Source organism: Pavona decussata, unplaced genomic scaffold, assembly GCF_977016875.1.
Source record: "Pavona decussata unplaced genomic scaffold, jaPavDecu1.1 SCAFFOLD_156, whole genome shotgun sequence".
Lineage (NCBI taxonomy): Eukaryota > Metazoa > Cnidaria > Anthozoa > Scleractinia > Agariciidae > Pavona > Pavona decussata.
In genome coordinates, this window is record NW_028145568.1 from 6,675,001 (window position 1) to 6,697,500 (window position 22,500).

The 22,500-nt window shown below is 38.2% G+C and overlaps 3 protein-coding genes across 4 annotated transcripts in view; all 3 read left to right on the forward strand.

The window, feature by feature from the left end:
* LOC146465578 (uncharacterized) overlaps positions 1 to 434 on the forward strand; it is a 3,592-nt gene extending 3,158 nt beyond the window's left edge. Inside the window, exon 1 of the mRNA XM_085128596.1 lies at positions 1 to 434. This exon is cut by the window's left edge and continues 3,158 nt beyond it. Within this exon, the coding sequence (XP_084984722.1) occupies positions 1 to 181 (181 nt within the window). The 3' untranslated portion in view covers positions 182 to 434.
* LOC146465577 (ERC protein 2-like) overlaps positions 1 to 20,407 on the forward strand; it is a 34,078-nt gene extending 13,671 nt beyond the window's left edge. Inside the window, exons 6-16 of the mRNA XM_085128642.1 lie at positions 1,317 to 1,484; positions 3,435 to 3,602; positions 5,026 to 5,304; positions 5,557 to 5,676; positions 6,011 to 6,228; positions 6,919 to 7,054; positions 8,341 to 8,633; positions 9,737 to 9,878; positions 10,304 to 10,390; positions 15,728 to 15,901; positions 18,459 to 20,407. Of these exons, the coding sequence (XP_084984768.1) occupies positions 1,317 to 1,484; positions 3,435 to 3,602; positions 5,026 to 5,304; positions 5,557 to 5,676; positions 6,011 to 6,228; positions 6,919 to 7,054; positions 8,341 to 8,633; positions 9,737 to 9,878; positions 10,304 to 10,390; positions 15,728 to 15,901; positions 18,459 to 18,557 (1,884 nt within the window). The 3' untranslated portion in view covers positions 18,558 to 20,407. The remainder of the gene's footprint in view (positions 1 to 1,316; positions 1,485 to 3,434; positions 3,603 to 5,025; positions 5,305 to 5,556; positions 5,677 to 6,010; positions 6,229 to 6,918; positions 7,055 to 8,340; positions 8,634 to 9,736; positions 9,879 to 10,303; positions 10,391 to 15,727; positions 15,902 to 18,458) is intronic.
* A 137-nt stretch (positions 20,408 to 20,544) lies between these two features.
* The window catches only part of LOC146465579 (protein Wnt-5a-like), a 48,126-nt gene continuing 46,170 nt past the window's right edge, over positions 20,545 to 22,500 (forward strand). The window contains exon 1 of one of the 2 annotated variants that reach the window (XM_085128646.1): positions 20,545 to 20,882. In XM_085128646.1, coding sequence (XP_084984772.1) covers positions 20,872 to 20,882 — 11 coding nt within the window. In that variant the 5' untranslated portion in view covers positions 20,545 to 20,871. Of the gene's footprint in view, positions 20,883 to 21,422 lie in introns of those variants that run through there. The other variant, XM_085128649.1, reaches the window with a different exon arrangement.

A 22,500-nucleotide genomic window follows, 5' to 3' on the forward strand; every position in this document is an offset into this window, starting at 1 on the left:
AGAAAAGAATGAGGAACCTTATCACATTACTATCACTTGGATTAGAACATTGCTTTCTTTTGAGATTTTAAAGTCGGTACACACATGCGTACGAGGCTCCAGGACACCTTTTCACAAAATTCCATTTGGGGATTTCATTGATGACTGCCGCTTAAACGCTAGCCAAGCGTGTCTCCGCTAATTTTAGAAAGTGAATGATGGCGTGACGTTGTAAATTAGTATTTTAGGATCTTTTTAACAACTTTTTTATTTCATCAAAATTTTAGTCTTACTATTGTTAAAAAATTGTGCTTGAAAATAGCTCTGTTGTACTTGGAAATAGTCGCTTTTTTTTTAATCGAAATGAATTTTAAATATTGAATTGTAAATAGGTTTTAATAGCTCTTTTTTTCTACTTTTAACTTGTAAATATCAATTTTGCTTGGAATATTATAATAAAGAAAGATTTTTTTAATAATAATAATAATAATAATAATAATAATAATAATAATAATAATAATAATAATAGTCTTTATTAATTCATAAGATAAAAAAACCACATATCTTATGTTACCAAACTTCCAGTTTAAAAATGACAGCGCAAAATCATAACAATATAAAATCTCAAAGCTAGGTCATAAAAGAAGCTTTGCTTACCCTGTTGGAAAACCTTTCCCTTAATCAGTAACTTCAATGCATAAATTTAAGCTAATCATTATAATCCACACACTTTTCTATTATTTGTACATGTACTCATTAGCATTCACTAATTATTTATATTCAGATTTGCATCTTCTGTAATATTTACACTGAAGAGGGCAGAAGTTTCTCCCGAAACATGTCTGTTAAATTGAAAATAGTGGTTTTATATCTAAAACTAACCAGCAATATTGTTGAACCCCAACAAGTTTCTGTAAAATGTACTGTCTAAACTCACCATTCGTAAGGCAAGGATGCGTGATCTTTTGGATCTGTTGAACTACAATGTAAGGATCTTTTGTCTGTTAAACTGAAAATAGTGGTTTTATATCTAAAACCAACCAGCAATATTGTTGAACCCCTCACAAGTTTCTGTAAAATGTACTGTCTAAACTCACTATTCATAAGCCAAGGATGTGTGATCTTTTGGATCTGTTGAACTACAATGTAAGGATCTTTTGTCTGAAATGACAATGGCATCTTAATAATTGTTTAGCTGATGACTGAGTTCAACTGGTGTAATTGCCTCCTCTGTAACTTACAGTCTAACAGTAAAGCTGTTAGTAAAGCTGTTAGTATCCAAGAGAGTGCTTTAACTGAATTATAAATGCACATTTACATTTTATATTTCTCTTCAGATTGAATCACTGAAAGTGGATCTTGGTAAGAAAGGCGCCGCATTAACAGCAGCTCAAACCAAACTAGAAACACTTAAAGCTCATCAGTCAAACCAACAGGAACACATAGGTGTTCTTCAGACGTCTCTGTCAGCAAAGGAGCAGCACATCAAGAACTTACAGGGCGAGGTGAGAGGTGCATGCTGTAAAATACAAACTGTTGCTAACCACTAACAGAATTCTTCAGACATATTGCCTCTTAGGCTAATAGTACATTTTAAAAAAACTCTTCTGCAAATGAATCTGATAGGTGTTGTAAAGGGTACATGTATCTCATGTAATTCACATCATTCCTAGAGATGTTGGAGAATGTGGTTACATGTATGTATACATCAGAGTTGTCTTGGAATGCATTTGCATGATTGAAGGTATAGAAAAAGAAAAAATTGTCAGGAGTATTCTTCTCAATGGACAATGTTCCAGTTCTTTAAAACTAAGAAAAGGAGTCAATGACAAATGTAAGGGGTCAATAGACATGGTGTAGGTCTCTCCACATCTTCTCTCCACAAGTTTGCTACATGTATTTAATTTGTCGTGTCAGAAAGCCAGCTTTGTCAAGTTCTTGACCCGAGATCCCTCTATTATCTGGAACACTGAACGGTTAAATTTTTTCGTCAATTTTTGTTAAATGCATGTGAATATGTTAATAGGAGTACCCATGATTATTTTTATATCTTTTGTTTTTTCCTTTTTTGTGTGGTAGATTAGATTTTCATGCATCCAAAAAATCAAGTAGTCAGAAGTTTGTATTTTGGGCACTACAGCTGTAGAAAATGTAAATCAAGCAGGCAAAAGTTAATGTACATCAAAGATATGGGTTAAAATACATTTTGAACCTTTGAAATACTTGCATCAGTATACATGCCTGTGGAAAAATGCATGAAGCAGCAAGTTATAATAAAATGAAAAACCTCAATGTCTGTTATTTGATCAGTTAACTTAATTCATTACATGATTTTTATCAGTAATCACAGATCACTTAAGATTGCTTTCACCTATTTTTCCCATGTGAGGTTACTCTATAGGCAGTTAAAAATAATGTGCCTTATCAGTGTTGCTAGGATTCCACCTTGTTGTGTTAGAAAGACCTGCTAGCAACATTCCACAATACCAATATGGTGTCAGCATATTATAGGTACCCAATAGCTTCACAATGATATTGTTACTAAGACCTTGGCTTTGTGAGGTGGGTCCAATGTCTCTCTGCATTCTGTAGTTGAATTCCTACAGCTGCAAGGTTGATAAGATACTAAAACATACGACTGTGTTTTTTTACCAGAGCCCTGAGGTTGAGCTGGTTCTGTTAATTGTGTTGTTTGAATTTAGTTGAGTTTGAAAACATTAGGTTGAATTTGCACATTATTATTACTGCTAGGAAGCCAAAATAACTCAACCAAATCAAGCATCTTCAACAACTAAATTCATGGCTATCAGTTATAGTGGTAACCAATAACACAGTGGATGTCAATCAAAGAAAAACTGTTGAAATTACTTTGAATTCTGACAAGATTTCAAGACAACAGAACCAAGAAATTGACAGTTTTATCTGCTGATGGATGGTAAACTTTATCAAAGTTGGTATTCCAAGCCAGTTTATCTAACAGAAAGGGTGCTGTTTACGGGATACCATATTTTCCAATGAAAATTTTTAAATCACTGCAGGTGATAATTTGCAAAAATACCAGCGATGCATGTGAGTTAGCAAATTATCACTCACATGCAGAGAAATTAAGAATTTTTTACTTTCTTTTAGTGAGGTAAAATTCACAGTTTCTTGCCTAGTTGCCTTGAAATCTTGTCCGAAGTTAAAATAATTCCAACGGCTTTTCTTTGATTGGTGTCCACTTAACGCAACTTTATCACACTCTTTTGAAGGCAGAAGGTCGTACGTTATTGGTAACCTCAATAAATTTATACATTAGCAACTCAAACCATGGCAATAGCTATATTATGGTTGTGTCAGCTGAGCTCATAAGGAAACTCCAAATTTCACCAAGATGTGCTGTAGGCGTACAGCTTGTACTTTTGTTCCCTGCAGAAGTGTTTAGTTTGCTTTTCCTGTCATTGTTTACATTACAGCTGGAATCTTTACGTGGTCGGCTTGATGAGAGAGAGGAACTGTTAAAACTTAAGGAGAGGAAACTGATTACAGTGTCATCAGAACATTCAGAAAATTCATATGCAGTAGAGAATCTGCAGAGTATACTAAGCACCAAGGAAAGACAGATCACAAGTCTTAAACAAAAGGTAGCAAGTTCGTTTTTGTTTAAATGTATTTTATTAAAAGAAAAACCTCACGATTATCATTATAGATGTCACTCCAATCATTACCATCATTGCTGTCTTCTCTATGCCAAGCGTTCTGTTGCAGAACTCAAACTCACTTCTTTTTTACTGGTCATGGGCTATTTGATCTCCATTCTTTGTCATGTATTGTTTAGTCTTACCCTTCACCCTTTCTCATGTCTTAGCCTGGTGTGCTTGTACACTGTATTTCCTAATAATTTGTAGGACATTTACCAGGGTTTACTTTACAAATTGGCTTGCAAGGGCTGTGTGAGCTCCATACGCATGCTTTAGAGGACCTTTGTTTGCAATAGAAGTCCAAGATATTTCAGCCTCTTATAGATGACACGCATCTTCGGATGCAAGGAATTTAATGAGAAAATTAAATTTGTGTTGGAACTACTTCAGGTTTGCTGTAATTTCAACTACAAAATCATTGGCAAATTATTATGTTCGGAAAAGCTTTTGAGCTGTTGAAATTTACTTCATTGTGAACATAGGCTGCCTTCATAAATTTTGACTGTGTCATGTGTTTTACACATGTATGTGACTGTATGCTTCCTTAGAGTGACGTCTGCTTGCTCTGTAAGGATGTTGTCTGCTGACCTATTTTACTTGCGGCAATCCCATGATGCTGAACTAGTGTATGATCAGAAAACATCCTAAGTATCTCTGGTAGCATGGCCATTTTGCATTTTCCCATTCCATCATCTCAGTTGCTCTGTTTCTTTTCCAGGTGTTTGTTGGCTTCTGTTTCTTTCGTTTCCAGACCAAACTATCCTCCTCCTTTTACATCTGCTTGGTGATGGCCCCTTTCCTTCTTCCTATCCACCTGGAGTGGCTCTTTATTTTATCTTCTGTCAGCCACAGATTATTCTTTATAGATAAGAACTTCATCTTTGATAAAGGTCTGATCTTTCACAGTTGTGTCTTTTTCCATTTTTTATACATTCTTAGGCTCTTGTATTGTAACAGCTACCTCTAATATACATGTAGTTTATGATCTGGGCCTTAATAGCCACTGGAGTTGAATTTCTTTTTAACAATCCTTTAAAATTAGCGAAATTTGCATCACAAGTCATCCTTACCCTTCAAACTCCTGTTAGCAAAGATTGCATGAGATTGGAAAAGAAACGTTTATTGCTGAATGGCCCTTGAATTTTGTGTGAAAATGATAAAAGGTCCTAAATGGACTGGTTATAAGAGGTGATGTTTTTTAACCGGCAGATTATTCTTAGACCTACAGTGTTACATTTATTCAGCAAACCTTGGAGAATTCCTAGTTGTTATTATTGATAAGGTGTGATTGTGATTTGATTCAGGTTCACTGGTTTTTAATATTTTTGTTGGCTGTTTGTTTTTGTTTTATTTACTTTTCTTTTAGTGCGAATGTCTGGAGAAAGATCTACATGACAAAGACTTGTCTATTTCAAGTATTAAATCTCAGCTGTTGTCAGTTAAAGCTGAACATGCTGGTTCATCCAATGCCATCTCCAATTTAGAGGCGACAATACGTGACAAAGACAAGCATATAGAGATACTGCAGAGCCAACGGCAGCGCAGTGGTGTTGAGAGCGAGGAAGAGCTTGGCAGAGTAAAACGATCTCATGAGAAGCTTGAAGCACGGGTCGCAACTCTCAGAGAGCAGCTCACTGACAAAGAGGTAACTGTGCCGTTTTAACTTGTGAATTGATGGATTTTCATCTGCATCATGCAAGTTACAGTGTGCAGTGCAAAATTGAATATTTAAGTGCATGTGTTTGTGCAATGTTCAAGCAAAATACAATCTAAAATGATGAATGTGATACAATGTAGTTGATTTTCACACGAAAGCCTGAAGTGGAGGGGGAGGGGGGCGGGGTATAGCTTGTATTTCTAGAGAAGTGTCTAAACAGGACTTTTCTTGTATTCCCAGGAGGATATTGCTATCTTGGAGAAACAAGTCTCATCGCTGAAGGCATCTTTACAAGACAAAACTGCCAAGCTAATATCATCTCAAGAAACAGTGAAACGGCTTGAGGGGCATTTAGAGGTGGTGAGTTTGTACTTTCACCCGGGCAAATGTTCTGTTGTCAATATTTTTTCTTCCGACATTGAAGTGGATATTTAGAGTGCGTTCGATTGACCCTATTCCGGAATAGGAATACATACAATGATTACTAAAAATTCCTCATAAGAGTTTTTTGGAGTTACTGGAGTACAAAATCGCTCTTAAATTATCATGTGTCAGCGAAAGTTTGCAGAAATGTTTTCCCAAATTTACCTAAAAAGAGAAATCCAGCAGCTATTCCGCCCATTCTAATTCCGGAATACGGTCAGTTGAACGCCTGAATTTCAAGCCTGTGTTGTGTATCGCTCTATATTTTTAGAAAGGAACCACGGATGATCAAGTGTCATCTGAACTGAACAACAAAAATCTCGAGATCTCCAAGCTGGAGAAGGACTTCAGAAAACAGCAAACAGAGCTTAGAAGCAAAGAGAAGGAAGTCAAGAGACTACAGGAAGAACTCAAGGAACAGAGCTGGAAGATTCAGCAGCTGACGGATGACTGTGAAGTCAAGGATCACAAAATTGGGGACATGGAAAAGTAAGTTTTTTCCTGCTAAGGGAGGGCAATTTTTCATAAAGAATGAAAATAAACATCACCACGTTCATTACTAACTGCGGAATAGTCTTGACTTGTATACACGTCATACAACATAATAAACAGTACCATATAAAAGTACCACTCGGTGGCCTTCACGTAAATGGTAACACTTAAGGATTTCATGCACAGACTCAAAGGTTGAACCCCTTGCAGTGCGACGCGGTAGCCATCCAACAAAGTTTTTTTACAAGTTAGCCATCAAATACAAAACGATAGGTTTCCAATAATTCGTTGTTATGTCACTTGCCTATTGGACTTTGCAAGGAACCGTGACCGTTAATCAAATTCGCGTATCCTGATTGGCTAACTTTAAAAAAAAAAAAAAAAGGGTTGTTGGATGGCACGGTAAGGCGCGTCGCACTGTAACAGCATAATAAACAGCACCACAGGAAAGTGCTGGTAATAGGCTTTCCGATGAATGGACACACCGTTTGAGTTCTATAAACCCGAACGACTCAAAAGTTATAGCTGCTTTGTTTATCACAAGCTATCACAATAAACAATGAGTGAACACTTCTCTATGAAGTCTTGTTCTCTTCATCAAGAAAGCTATTGAGTTTTAAGTTCCTGAAGTAGTAGTATTTTTCGCCCCTGTTTTTAGCTCGGGTTCTTTTGTGATTTGTTTTTTAGGCAGCTCAGAGAACAGAGTAAGAAGCTTGTTGGTGTGAAGAGAAATCAACAGTTGGAGAGAGAAAAACAAGCACAGCTACTGAACGAAGTCAAGAAACAAGAAGATCAGAAAGATGAGACGACCGAATTCTACCAGGTAACGAACGAAATGACAGCAACAAAACACTGTTAGTGGCAGATGTGAATAACATTTACCGTGGATAATGTTGTATTGGTGTTTGTTATCCACAACTGAAGTGCGCTCCAACAAAACTTTATGGTAGCAGTGTTGATTGGTTGCCAATAGGCCTTATCGCAGTTTTCGACGCCATTTTGACGGGTAGGCAAACAGGCTTGAAATAACAGTGTTTGTATCGGAATCCAATGTCAAATAATTTTCATAAAACATCGCTTCTGAAAAATTCATGAATTGGAAACTTTTTGTACTAGGAAAAGGATTTTAAGAACAAAATTGGAGGGATGTAGCTGTGACAGAAAGCGTCCAGTCGAGTTTTGAACTTTCCATACATTTCCCTGTATTTTTTCCCGCGAACTATTTTTAGCAGCAGCTCACGGCTGGTTCGCCATACAGACAAATGTATGGAAAGTTCAAAACACGGCTGGACGCTTTCTGTCATAGCTACAGCCCTCCAATTTTGTTCTTGAAATAGTTTTTCTAGTGCCAAAAGTTTCCAATTCATGAATTTTTTAGGAGCGATGTTTTATGAAAATTATTTGACATCGGATTTCCATACAAACACTGTTATTTCAAGCCTGTTTGCCTACCCGTCAAAATGGCGTCGAAAACCGTGATAAGGCCTATTGTTTCAAATGTCCAAACAGAAGTACTGCCTGGATCTAAATAATGCTATGCCATAAGGAGGAAATTCGTGCTTTCCTTTTTAAAGATGCCATTTCCTCAAGGGAATGTAGTCACGCCAGGGTCGTCCGTTTTCTTTAGGTTGCTTACTGTTTTTCACGTCTCATTAGTCGAGTTCCTTCTCAGTTACCTGTAATGTAAGGAATAATGCCGGTGCTTCTAAATATAGGTGCTGCTCCGAAGCTTGCGTGAAGTTGCAGCACTAGCAGTCAATTCTTTCTCAAAAGGCCTATTTAAGCTGGAAACAGTTGCAGAAGTGTCGTTTAGTCAAACGCCATGTCTGAATGCCACATCTGGGTCTTTTTTCGTTGCAATTTTTGTCAGTCACAAAGCGGTTAACATTACTCTAAAGTTTTTAAGAAAGCATGACAAGGGTTACTTTGGTAAACTGAAATTCAGTTGTTTACTGTTTCATGGTAAAATGTTCGTAGGGAAATATGTCGGGAATGGTGCACAGGTATAACCATGGAGGAACCTGTGTATAGGTCACCGTGTAGTGCAGGAAAGACCTGCCACATGTTCAGCATCTTAAACTTCCCCTTTTATTGTATTGTTTTCAACAGAGTGAGTTAGAAAAGAAAGACGAGCGTATCGCAGTCCTGGAGGAAGCACTCACTGAAAGCGTGTCAATTGCCGCTGAACGGGAAGAATTGCTGGCTCAACAGGCTCACAATGCCGAGACTGCGACACATCGCGTGGAGGATATGGAGGCGGAAGTGGAAAGAGTACGTATAGAGACCGCTGTCACCAACACCAAGAACGCGTCCTTAGTTCTGGCGCTAAACGAAAACGACATAATCCTGTCTTACTTCAAGTCAGAGAGACATGGCATGGTGGAACAGTTATTAGAAATGAGGTAATGGTGCTACATGTTTTTCTTCCTAGACGGTTTTTTTTTACTGCGATTTCTGACGTTCATATTCAACTTGGTGGTTACGTTTTACACTGTCGTATCTTGGGAACTTCTCAAGAAACAGAGAAGTGGCTTAAGTAGGCTCAGAAAGTCACTCCTTTGGGTATTCTGAAATACCAGCCGTCTTTTCGCACTAACCCCTTCTCCCTTTACCTTTGCTTGTGTTTACAGGGGTTTAATGTGAAAAGACGGCCAACATTGTTTTAATTGTCTTAGTAAGTCAGTGCTGCACTCAATCCGTTGTTGGGTTTTGAACATTTTTCATTTTCGTGTCATTGAAAACCACAGTTTGGGTTTACAATTACTGTTATCTACTGGTAATAATCATAGATTAGGGAGTAAGTTCGGTGTTACCGGGCTCTCTCTCCTTTGCCAAGTTGATGATGATGTCATCCGTTCCTGCAAAATCTGCCGGGGATGCCAGATACGCGTTAATTAAAACAAGAAACAAACAAAAGTCTTGGATTAGCTCATGCTAATCGGTTATCATCAGTCATCATTGATCCACGCCCATCTCAAACCTGGTTTGGCTTAACTCATTCTCCTCCATGGAGTCACTGTGTGTTGTTTTCCTGTCGTATGATAGTAGCATCACACATGGCTACTGCCTAGCTTCGGTTTCACAGGCGCCATAAAGTAACTGCGCATATTACTCGCCCTCTCCTTGGATGGGTGATAGGGTGTTACTCCATAGCAGGTTACTCCCAGCAGAACAATTGTCGGCACTCATTTATCCACCTAAGTCGAGACAGACATTGTAGAGTAAAGTCTCTTGTCTAAGGAAACAACGTTCCGTTCGTACAACATTCCGCACGCTAAGCAAAGGTGTGCTAAGGAAGCCTAGCTGTTTATACTTAAGCGAGGGATAGATCGTGGTCTAAACGTGCTCAATTTTTAATCAGTCGGGGGATAAAACGGGTATTCAGTTCTTGGGACCATCGATTCGTTTGTTGTGGTTGGCTACAGTAGATGTGGATGCTATCTTTCCTCAACAAAGAAGATTCTACTGTAGCTCTAACACTGTGTGTTCTTTTAAATCTTTTTAGGCAAAACGCGCTGCTTGCGACCATCTCAGAGAAAGACGCCAACATCGCGCTCCTCGAATTGTCGCCAACAGTCGGTAGTGACGATGAAGTCAGGAAGTTCAAAGCAGAAAAAGATAAATTAGTAAACGAGCTTAAAGAACAGGTAACAGAGGCTGGAACTTCACAAAATCAGAATGAATTGAAAGACTGACAACCTAGTACTGAGGCCCAAGAATAACAGGGAAAGCGAAGTCTTCAATTCCTGAGAATAATTGGGATCGTTTTAAATTTATGTTTATTTTGATCGAATAAAGCAGAAAACCCCAAAGAGACTTGCTCCGAAAGAGGGCAGTTCTAAAGGGTAAGGTGGAAATTACTAAAGGTTTAATCCTACAACCATTTTAATGCCCAAAGTTTAAAAATATATTTATATGCAAGATTGTACTCATACAAAGTGTTATATTTTGGGGCATTTAGATACGTGAAAACGCAGTATCATTTTTTTTCTTTTTGGCCGAAGAAAAAAGGCTCCCAGCTGCAGTACATGCAGTATTTGATAACTAAACGACTGTGTTGTTTGCCTTTCAGACGCAAAAACGAATGACATTACTGTCAAACGAAGACAATAAAGAAATTTCTCTCTCATCGGAACTATCGCAGGCTTCCACAGAAAAGGTAAATAATGTAACAGCAAAACATGCTGAAAAAGCACGTTTGGTAAATAAACCAAAAGTGAAATTTTAATGCGGCTGAGAGAGATTATAGTAGCTTGTAGTTAGCCCTGACAGCCCCAAATAATCAGGGCTTGGCTCGGATGATCACGGATTGGTCCCGGATTACTGAATGCCAACCATCTTTATTTGACCACCCTCAGTGTCGTTCATTTGTTCATGAGTGGGATGGGTCACACGAGATCCACAGTGGACAAAAAGCTGCCCTCAGCGCTTCAACAAGCTGACGTCCGATCACGAATGTTGTTCAGTGAACTCGTGGGTACCGTGTGGCGAGGTAAATTGGTCGAGTTCGATGGCTGAATTTCGTTTAGCTGCCAGCTTTTTCAATTAATAATTATACAGAAGGCAGAACATCTGAGGGGGTGATCCTTCTCGACCCTATTCCCGCTCATCTCAGTAGTTTATACTCGCCTTAAAGACGGTGACGTAATGAACGGCTAACACGTAAGTGCCAGACTTCTGGGTCGAATTGCATAAAATTTATCTTTGATTATAACTGCTACCGTTAGAATCAATATTTTACTGTCTGACCTGACAATTTTGAGTATCACACCCGTCACTTGTTTGAAAAGTTTGAAGGTTACAGCAGTTTTAGCCTTTGTGTTATTACGGTGGCATTTTTTGCAAACCACCCAAGTTGACGTTGTTCTTAATACTTGTTCTTCAAAATTTTGACAGCTTCTATTAACAAACGTGTGGACTTACATTTCCGTACCGAAAGGAGTTATGTTTAAACCATAAAGTCAAGTGTTTAAAATTCAGTTATACCCAAAACGAAAAAAAAAATCCATGTTCGTGGGAACTTGTTGAACAAAACTATAAACGAAATACTCGTAAGCTGTAGACTGAATGACAAATGTATAGTTCAGTTAGTGGTAACTGAATAAGGAACTACAATCAAAGCATCTTAAATACCCGACAAGGTTGGACACATGACTTTCTGCACGCATACTGGTCGGTTGCGTTAATATAATCAACTGGGAAAAGAGGAAACTCGTTGCGAGCAAGGCAATATTTACTAGATTTATTCACATGTGGCACAGACATGTACTGTTTTAGAGTTGAAAGCAATTGTGTTCAGTTAGTCGAGAACATTAAACTGTAAAGAAGAAATTCTGATGCAGAATTTTTCTTGTATCCCCTGCCCGTGGCGAGCTAAATATGGTTTATTTACAGTGCAGTAGTTTTGTGGAAATCAAAAGTGGATGAACACTTGTCGCAGTAGACTGTTGCTACCTTGCTGGAACACCTGCTATGTCGTGCCTCTATCCCTCTCGCACAGAAGTTCGTTTCCTTGGATACTGTAAAATTACTACTGGTGATCTCGAGTTTCCGCTTTCTCAAAGAAATTCTTTTTTCCTTGAGACTGTGTGAGATGGAGGGAGATCACTTTACTGGGCTCAGGAGTACTGTCTGTTGGTTAAATACATTGCAGCGATTCCATTGCTTTAAACGTTTGATCATTACATGAGAGAATATAGTCAACGATGTCCAAAAATAGCGGAAGTACGAGACCCTTTATGTCATTGCTCTCGAAAATGCAATTAGCGCCCCTGGAATTAAAACAAAAACTCTTTGAGCTGAGATAAGCTCTTGTTTGTGTTCTTTTGTTCGAGCACATGCAAACGAGGCCTAAATCGCCTTCGTTTAAAGTGGTGTCACTTATTAGCTCAGTGCCGACAAATCTGTTCACCCTGGAGCACAAACTCAATCGTGAAGTACAAATTTTCGTTTGAACTGAAGATCGGGAGGGAAGTTTAAACTCGTTGGGTTGGCGCAAAAGCCAGGAACAAACTGAACCCACACATGGCGCAGAGTCGGGGATACGAACTCGGAGCACAGTGGTGGGAGGAGATCGCAACAAATACATTTGGTTCAACCTCGGTCCTCATTTTGGTTGCGGCACTGCTAGAATGACGGAGGTGTCTCGTCCTTTTGTCGTGATCCAAGCTTGTAAACCGCTTACAAGCTAACAAGCGCTATTATCTGTAATTACACCCCCGCGCATGGGCCAAGATTATCATTTCATTGTTTTTCTTCACGAGATTATTTTGTAATTCTTTCCCAAGAAAGGGCACGTTCCTCGAGATACATTATAAAAATTGTTGAAAAACAAACGAGTACAAACAACCGAACTAGGAAACAACTGTAACTAGAGAGTCATGGGAAAGAGCTGGTTAAAAGCGTTCATTTGTATTGTCACTCTTCAGAGTTTAAAGTTAGAATTACGTTGTGCAGCATAATATAGAGTGCCACACGAAATACTGCTTCGTAGCTGTCATTCAAAGGTCACAAATGAGTTGCGATTTGTTTTTATGATAGGGAAGCAGTTCTTTTAACTGTGTCCTTACAAGTATCGCATAGGGCAAGACTTCCGCACAGCCCCATACATTAATTATGTATACATTTTGCGACTCACAGTCTGTTCATGCTCGCCTTTTTTAGAGGAGGGTTGGTATGACAGTGGTGCATGCATAATTGTTGCGTGGGGCTAAGTGAGATCTTTGCTTGCATTGTAGTAAGATAAAAAGTGCCCCAATTTGAAGATATTGAAGGGAACATTTTAATAGTCTTCTTGGACCCCAAGTCCTTGACACATCATAAACTACTTCCACTGCATTCAAGTGTGCATTGGAAGCGTTACGTAACCTGCATGGAATTCTCGCGAGAGAACTATGTGCTTCATCGAGACATTCTGCGTTTAAAGAATGCTCGTAAAAGATTTCTGTCCTCGGATTTACTAAACAATTCTACTGATTTGATTGGACAAATTTTAGTGACAGTAATTAATTTTTTGCGGTTGGCTATAATAGCTAATTACATAACAAATACCATTTAAATCGCACACGTAATTACTAAACTCACTAGCACATTCATGAACTCTGGTTTGCTTTGATGTATTGCGTTATATTACGGCTATTCTGTTTAAGAGTTGTTGTTTTGCTGCTGTTATGTTCGCTGGTGCAAACTCCCAGTGTTCCGTTGTGCTCAAGATCATGCCGACATTATTCACCCAAACTGGAGTGTGTATTAATAGCTTAAAAATCCATATGTTTTCTGCATGGGGCGTTCGTACTTTTTGGTGCTTTTTGTTTACATATAACATGTATATTAACTATGGCCAGTAGGGAAGTTGCAATGTATGCGTCTTTTAGTTGAAAGGTCTGGAGAAGTTAAATTTACTAACCCGCATGTTACTGGGTGGTGCGTGATACCCCCCAGTTGTTAGATCTTAACTGCTTATTCTGCAAAGTCGGTCTTTTGACTTGATCCTTGTGTCAACAAAGATTAAGTCAATCTTTGTATTCAGCAATGGTAAATTCTTTAGTTTTAAGACAAACAAAGCGTGGAAGTACGAGTGACGGTAGTCATATTTTGTCAAATTTATAGGTTAATGAAGAGCACCATTAGAAAAAACTGTTTATTAGCTTTTATTTGAGTGTCACTCCGCTAAGATTTCAATAACAGATTCAGTAATTTATAGAATCTTGCTATACGAACCACGCTCGGAACTTTGGGGGTGATAGGGTTGGCGGGATAGGTAATGACGTGCAAAGAAAAATGGCTTTTCCTCAGTCCACTTGAGTTCATTCTTTATTTGCCACGAAAAAATCTTGATATGTGAATACAATAAAAACGAGCGAAGCCCAAGAAGAAACCACGTGACTTACTAGAATCTGCGACCAGTTAATCTCTGTGCAGCTTCTCGGGCCTTTAAGACTGCTTTGTAAATGATACGCTTAAGAGTTTGTCAAGGCTTGGTTGAATCGGGAAACAACAACCAACATTTTCACTCCATTAAACTTTATTTGAACTCGGGAATTTACCTGCTTTTGTTTGTAGAGGTTGGCAAAACAAATGTATTTGCATGGAACGAATGAGCTGCGCAAACACCGGTCGGAGAGAAATAGTTTCATTCATAATTTCTGTTCTTTTCGATTTCTGTTCTTTTCGATTTAAGGTATGAAATCGTGGAACCCCCTTGATAACAATGAAATCCTTATTTCTGTGTCAATATAATATAGCGGTTTCCCACTAAGTAAGGACACCTATCTAAGAATATAAAAATGAAAATGTGCATTATTAAAACTCTTATTTTAGAATTCTATACATCACAAGTTTTTTGATTACTTTTAAAGTTAGTAGCTGTATTTAGGCTGTTTAGGCTCTTTTGTTTTTTGCAGGGCCCTTATTCAGCATTTTATGCTGAAGAGGTCAACCAACCTGGTTAAATAACATTTATTTATTATTTGTTATTTATAAAACCTATATCATAAAAAACTAACAAGATATAAACATACTCAATCACAAAAGAAATTCTAAGAATTGCGCAGTACGCAATTTTCGCAGTCATTGGTAAAAAAATAAGCGCAGCTAGATTTTGTTTCCTAATCAACTTCTTAAAAGCATCTACAGATTGCTGTTCCCTCACTTTACCATCTAATTTGGACCATAGTAGTGGCCCCAAATATCTTACTGAGTGTTTCCTAAAACCTGTGGAATAAACTCCAGGAATTACAAACTCTTTAGTTCTTAAATAGGCCATTTCTGAGTTGCTGTGAACCTCATTATGAAAGCAAGGCTAAGGGCAAAGCTTTTCATTTGAAAATTAGTTCTGTTTGCATATGAATGAAAACTAATTTTCATAATAAAAACTTTGCACTTAGCCTCACTTTGATAATGAGGTTCACAGCAACTCGAAAATGGCATATTGTATTCAGTACAATCTCATTATATAATCCGCCCCTCTTTACTTTAAACATCAGTGTTGCTTTATCTTGCAATCTTCTATTCTGCAAGGTTAGTAATTTAGCCCTTCCCAGGAGTGAGTGTCTCATAAAATGAATCACTGTCACAATATATAGCCCTGAGACCTCTCTCCTGTACCCTCTCTAGCTTTCTAGAATCACTAGCTTTACAGAAATTCCATACTATACTAGATTCCATATATTCTTTACATTAGATACTATACTATACTATACTATACTATACTATACTATACTATACTATACTATACTATACTATACTATACTATACTATACTATACTATACTATACTATACTATACTATACTATACTAGGCTTTACAGAAATTCTATAAATATGTTAAATATGGGAGGATAGCAGCTTTATACAGTTTCAACTTGGCACTTGTGGGTATCAAGTTCCTCAACCTTCTAATTACCCCTACCCGCTGGCTGGCTTTCTTATATATAGTACGTAAGCGATACTATCAGTAGTACAAGGGTTAGTTTAATATCTGGAACTATCTTCTGTAGATACTGGAAGCTGTATCCTTGGTGGAAGACAGTATGGATAAGTTACAACAGTACGGACAAGAACTAATTGACATTTGTGACAAACATTTCCCTGATTTGAAGAGAAGGGTTCCCAAGATTAAACGTCGAGAATTACTCAACGCAGATAAGCTGAAAAATGCCAGCCAAAAAGAGGTGAGTTGTGATATTTACAGATTTGCCTAGCTAGGACAAGAACGGTAACAAAGTTTCGATTGCCTACGCTATGGTCATGTATACGGACCATGACATAAGTTTATTGTTTGGTTGAATTGACCCAGTAAATCACTTTTGAACAGTTTTCGGTTAGTCAGGCAGTTGATCTTTCTGTCACTTACTTGGTCGACTTGTCTTGGTCAGTCGGTCGGACTTTTGATCGGTCAGTTAGTCTGAGTTGGTTATTCGATCAGTCAGTCAGTCAGTCAGTCGACTTTGGTTTATCCGGCTATGCTGTTGGTATTTATACAATAAAGAATTGAAAATCTGTGAAATACTTGTGAAATGTCGTGGCTAGTCTGACGTGACATTTCGTCTCGGCCAAGATACTCTTCAGAGACCTTCAGAATTTATTGGCAAACTCGTTGAGCATCACGCCCATATTATAAGTCCCGTTCGCAAATTCAAGATGTGTTGGTGTTAAATACATCGGCATTTTTTATTTTTGAAAACTAAAATCGGTGCAACGGGAAAAAAATCAGTGTAAGGGTGATGTGCAACGAATAAACTGGATCGAATTATAAGGAAGAGAAAGGACAGCTCTTTCGATAAAACGAGACCCTTGAGAAAGATGTATAAAAATAGCGAGCAAAAAAAAAAAATGGCTAGCAACAAAACTATTCCAAAAAACGCGACTGCATCCTAATTCAGAGGTATTTTTGCGAAGCTTTTGACCACCCAAGAGAAGCAGCAAGGGCTGTGGGAATCCAAAAAGGAATCTGGGGGGAAAACGCATTTTTCAGAGATAACCAAGGAACAATACTAAAAAACTTTACATGTAAAATATAGAGCAATGTATAGGATTTTCTGTCCAAATTGAAGTTCAATTATCTATGAAAAATGCACGGTTACCCCTCAATTTTCGTTTCGGATACCAAAGATCTTCTTTTTTCCGCGTAGTCATAAACTGCGCAAAAATATCTTTGTATAAGCAGGCACCGTCCCTAATAGAAACCCGAGTTTCTCGGATCATCTCGAGATGCGCAGAACGTATGCGCAGTAAATTAATGTCGTTGTTTGTATGACTCGTGTACGACATTTTCTTTTTTTGTTTTGTTTTTTTGTTTGTTTGTTTTACTTGTTTGTTTGTTTTACTGGCCAACTAGCATGTTCAATTTTCAGCATTAACCCCAGTTGTCAAAAATAGCGAGCAACAAAACTATACCAAAAAAAAACCGACTGCACCATTACCCACCATTGTTTTTAAAGAGAAATATTTTTTGTGGCTTTTGAGTCAAAAGTGTTGTTACACGGGACGATTTTTAACGCAAGATTGTTGCCTTAAAAATTGTGCGTGTAACAGCGCGCGGACAACTTTTAGCAAAGCAGTTGTGTTGTGGAAACACGTTGCAAGTTTTAATCTGTCTTCAAAAATACACAACGCGTTGCCGCCGAAAAACTGTTGCGCTGAAAGTTGTCCACTCGCTGTGCTACGTTAAAGATCGTGGTTAAAAGTTTTCGTAACATCACCTAAAGACAGTTTGTGACAATGTTACAGCTCGTATTTCCATTGCCGCTTCAACATAATTAATACTCTTGTTCTGACGAAATCTCTTCCATTTGTTTTAGAAAAATATCAATGTTCTTTTACCGGGAGTATAGTGTCACAGATCACGGTTTTGCACACTGGCTAAAGATTGTTCTCTGAACTATTGAAATTCATTATTCACTCTCGGAATCGGGCGTGGCTCGGAGTATAAGATTTGCACCGGCGAATTCAATCATGGCGGACTAATTTCCGAAGGAACCCTATCCTCCGTTTACAAAGAGGTTTAACGAGTAACAAAGCTCCAAGCTATCACTGGGATATTAACGTTTGCTCTCTCACGATGAGATTGATTATAAATCTAAAAAGCCGCGTATCCAAAGTTCAATTAGCTTTTGGGAATATCTGAAGTCTCCAAGAGGCCCACTGGGACATCATCAGCAATCTCAAGAATAATGAAATTTTGATTGTGACCAAATTGCAGAGTGGGTTTCATTGTTTTAACCTGTCTTTTCCATTTCCGGTGTTGTGTGATCACTGATGCTTTGTATTGTATCTTCCTGAAAAATCGTTTTCTTTGTTGACCATGTTTGAGAGTTGCCTTGTTTGTTACACTATCTCACAGCCTCTACTGTGCTGCAATGTCTTCAACCCGATTAAATGTATTGAACTGCGAATTAGTTTTGTCTTTAGCACGCACAGCATCTATGATCAATAGCGTACAAAGAAGTTGTTTTTGCTAATTAAATCCTTGTGCGAATCTTTGAGCTGCCTTAAAGTCCTTTCTATTCAATACGTGTCGTTAAACCGCCGTCTTATTATCTGATCCTCCGCAAGATTCCCGGCTTTATTAGATATTTTTATTATCTTATGTACACACACGCTGTGAGGATTTAATGGTGGCCATTTACAAGCCCTTACAGCACTTTAGCACTCGTGTAGGTAGCTACCTTTAGCGTGTACGTGTGGTTTCAATGGAGAGGAGTCTGAGTTATGTGTGTTCATTTACAGGTGTTATCCGCGCTGCAGACTCTGGAAAGTGACATGCAGATGTTACAGGACAATGTACATAAGCTGCTGGAGCTGGTGGAGGATTTTAGTGATACGTGACCCGTGGGTGACACCATCCCAACTTAAATCTTCAATCGTCTTAGCATAAGCTAGAAGGAGCATTGCCTTCTAGTGACGCAATGCTAAACGCATCTCTGTAGATCTCCACTTGACAATTGTTACCTGATAATGAGTTTTTTAAACTTCGTGGGAACGTATGCTTGCTGCTGTTCAGTTCCTCTAAGTACTGGGTACGTTTTGTCTTCCGTGGTTTAGGGGAAGGGGCTTTTTTTAATCCCTTCACTACTGCTGCCAGCCAAAAGAATCGCATTCAATCAAAAGCTGTGATTTAGAGAAACTGCTAAAGATAAAGGCATTGCTTTGGTATCCCCCAAGGTGATTTATCCTTCCGGCAGATTTCGATTAAGTTTTACTACTTAACCCTCCCCTCCCAGCTCTTCACTTGCTACTTCAGTGCAACTGGCTGAGGCATCCTTCGCTCCAACATGGCGGAGCTATAGCTACAATGTCACATATGAAATACGATTTAACGAAACAACAGGATAGGTTTTGCGAGAAAACTACAGGCAATTTTCTCGAAACTCTTCATTTTTATTGGTTGGCGTTCAGAAAGAGATTAATTCCCGATAGTTCTCGATAGTAGAGTCACCTTTTTCGTGCGGGGAATAACTCACTTGTGTGTTATCGAGTAATTATTTGCTAATCTCGGTCTAGACGTTTCCATTTATAGCTGTACCACTAATATAACTTTTAAAAGCTGTGGCGGTCGTTTCATGTTGACTATTGGATGTTAAGCCTTAAGATCTATTGCTAGTTTGTCAGTAAGTGAACTGTTTGACTGAGCCAGATGGGCCACTTTTGATTTCTTTTTAATTTTATTATAATATTTAAATCCAAACTCGTCTTTTAAATTATTAAGCAAATAATGTTAGAGGAAACTCTTCCCAGAAATTTTATTTGAATGTTTCCCCGTTAGGATTTTATCCACTGAGTCAGCGAAAAAACTGAACTGCACTCATTTCACAATTCGAAGGTTTTGTGCGTGGGAGAAAAACGCTTGAAAAGCGGCGCTTCCTTTTCAAAATTAAAAGTTATTTATATAATGAAGTATTCATTAGACGTTCTGAGCAGAAATAATCCTAACCTCAATGTTTTTGTTTTTCTTGTAACGCGAAACTCGTGTTTGTTTCAAGGAAAAAGCCCCTTTTTTTTCTACACTGTATTACGTGGGCCATGTAGTTTTGTCACCCCGCCAGTTTCCAAATCTTCTTTTCAAGTCAAGAGTTGTCATTCGACGCTACCCATTCGAGTTGAATCATTCCGTCCGTAGAGTGGTTTCACTTCTTTTAAAGTCTGTTTTTCAAGAACTTAGAAGGGTCGCTGGCCCTGATTCAGAATTTTCCACCAAGGAATTCTTTTCCTGACGTGAGCCAATCAAAATGCATTGTCTTCAGGTTGTCAATCAAGTTTATCTTGCTCATGCATGCAAAATGAATAAGGTCACACGAACGTACAAGTGACTTTTTTAAACTTACTATACTGTTGGTCGAATCGCCATTGACGTATATGAAGTGAAGATAAGCTAGGCAATTCGTCGTAGCTGAAGAGAAAAACAAACATATATAACTTTGAAAACGTATTCTAGATTGAGAAATATTACTTAATATATTTTGTATTATAAATATTTCTTAAATTCGTATTTTGCTATATAGGCGAGAAATTGATACATAATGGTGTCATTACCTAGTAATGGCACGAGAAAACTCCTTTCTGAGAAACTGTAACAGAGGAGCGAGATAGTAACGGGCTGTTAGTTTTTTTTAGACTTTTTAATTGACAGCTGTTAGGGGTTTATAAATATAATAAAGATTAATCGTTCTTTTAGTCTATTCGATAGCCGCGTCGGTTGCTTTGATTTTGGTGGTGCTAAATTGAATTTTCAGTGTCGTAGACAAAGACTTGCGTGGGTTTACCCATGGATTGTTGCGGAATTTATTTCTGCGTCATGGAGACTGAATTCTAGTTGAACACCCTTTCTTTTTTGGTCTAATACTGTGAGTTTTCCAAGGTTAAAACAACAGAAGCCACCCATCTAGAAAGCAAAATGGGTTTTATCTCGTGAGATCTGGAACACTTAGCTGGGAAAGTTGAGAAGGGACTTTGTGAGGATTAACCTCCAATTCGCGCGAACGATTAACACAAAACAGGCGCATAACTACAGAACTTAATAAACTTTCCCTGCGCTCACTTCATCGCTGTCTATTTTCGGCTTCTGCTGTCTGGGCGAAGGCTCCCGTGCTACGTAGCAACAAGTCAAGCTGCAGCGAATTGTATTTGAGCTCAAGAGAGCAAAATGGAACATAGGTATGTTCACTGCACCATACATCAGGTGTTGAGTTATTACTTGTGTGGCATTATTTAGTAATGAGTAGTGGTTGCCATTTTTCAATTGTTTGATTACTGTAATTGGCCCTCACACAAATCAACGCTCGAATCTGTCGAAGAAAGATATTTTTTTGGAGAGTAAACTGTGAGAATGAACGAAGGCAAAAACGTGACTGAATGTGCAAAATTGCTCTTTTGTTTACCCATTTTAACTGATTTCCGTTGTTGAAAAGCGGGAACGAAATCGCTCTCTTGCGAGACTTGGATGCTTCCTACACGGCTTAAATTCACAGTTGGGTTTTAAAGATCTTAAAACTTGTGTTTAACCTTAGATGCACGGCAAAGCACGTAACCTTGTAACATTTAGCTGGCGATTATGGGCTAAACTGGGATCTTCCCCCCGAGTGACAACGGCCCTGAATACAGAGAGAATAGGACTATGGCCTGGTCAGGTGACTGCCTAGTAGGGAAGGTCTTCCTTCGCTGTGTTTTGAGACGCGCCAACATTGGTCAACGATTGGCTGAATTCCTTTTAGTTTAATTAATTAAATAATTAGTTATTTCTCAACTTCCTTCGCTAAGTCTGCTAATCTGGACCGGGGTTAAATAGATGTAGATTTTTGTCAGTCCCTGAGAGAAAGAGTTATTGTTTGGAAGAATAGAAAGCCGTAAATTGAATTTACTGGAGAATTCTCCTACGAACTAAAATCCTTTATCAGAGCTAATCGGATAGTTTTCTCAGGAGATAGGCGGCAGTGAAGGTTATTGAACTTTGCTTACATCGGGTCAATTCACTTCGAGAGCATTGTCTGGGTAGTATAGGGTATGAGCGCATATTAGATTGGTGAACAAACTTCAGTATAAATCACACCCCAAACAAGTTAAAACAAATCCTGGTTTGAACAACAAATCGAAGTTGCAAAATATCAGCGCAATGGAATAGCATTTAGTAAATGTTTATATTACTTAATCCTTTTCCTCGATAAAACCATTTTGCTGTTGTTGTTATTGTTGCTTTTATAACATACAATGATTAGTAAAACCGCCAGACTGGTGGTATGCAGTCTATGTTTACAGTTCTCAGCTATGTATAGCAAAACTGACTAAATATAAGTACTATATATATTACAAAGAAAAAATGTTCACAAATTTTACCGCGAAAAGAGTTAATGAATTTTTTTCAGAGACAAATGTCACATTTTCTATCGAAACTATGATAGAAACGTTGCTTTAAAAAAAATTACGCATAGCCATAATCACATTCGTCAGATAGTATGGATAGCCGCAAATATTTGGCACTGTCAGTTTGATGAAACGTTGTTGATGTTTGGTTACAAAGAAGCCTAGAATAATATCCAGAGGTGAGAGCCAAGACGGCTGCGTGAACCTAAACCACGGAGATAATAACACTTGAAAGGACGATTAGGTAATAAGCAAACAATGTAAGCAAATTAACTTAGAGTAAAGCCAGTCCAGAATGTGCAAAAAAGAACTGAAAAAAAGGTCGAGAAATATCCAAACAATCATCACAATGGATATCTTGGTAGCTAGCTTAAAATGTCGAGAAACGTCATTGCTGCGTCAAACTGAGTTATTA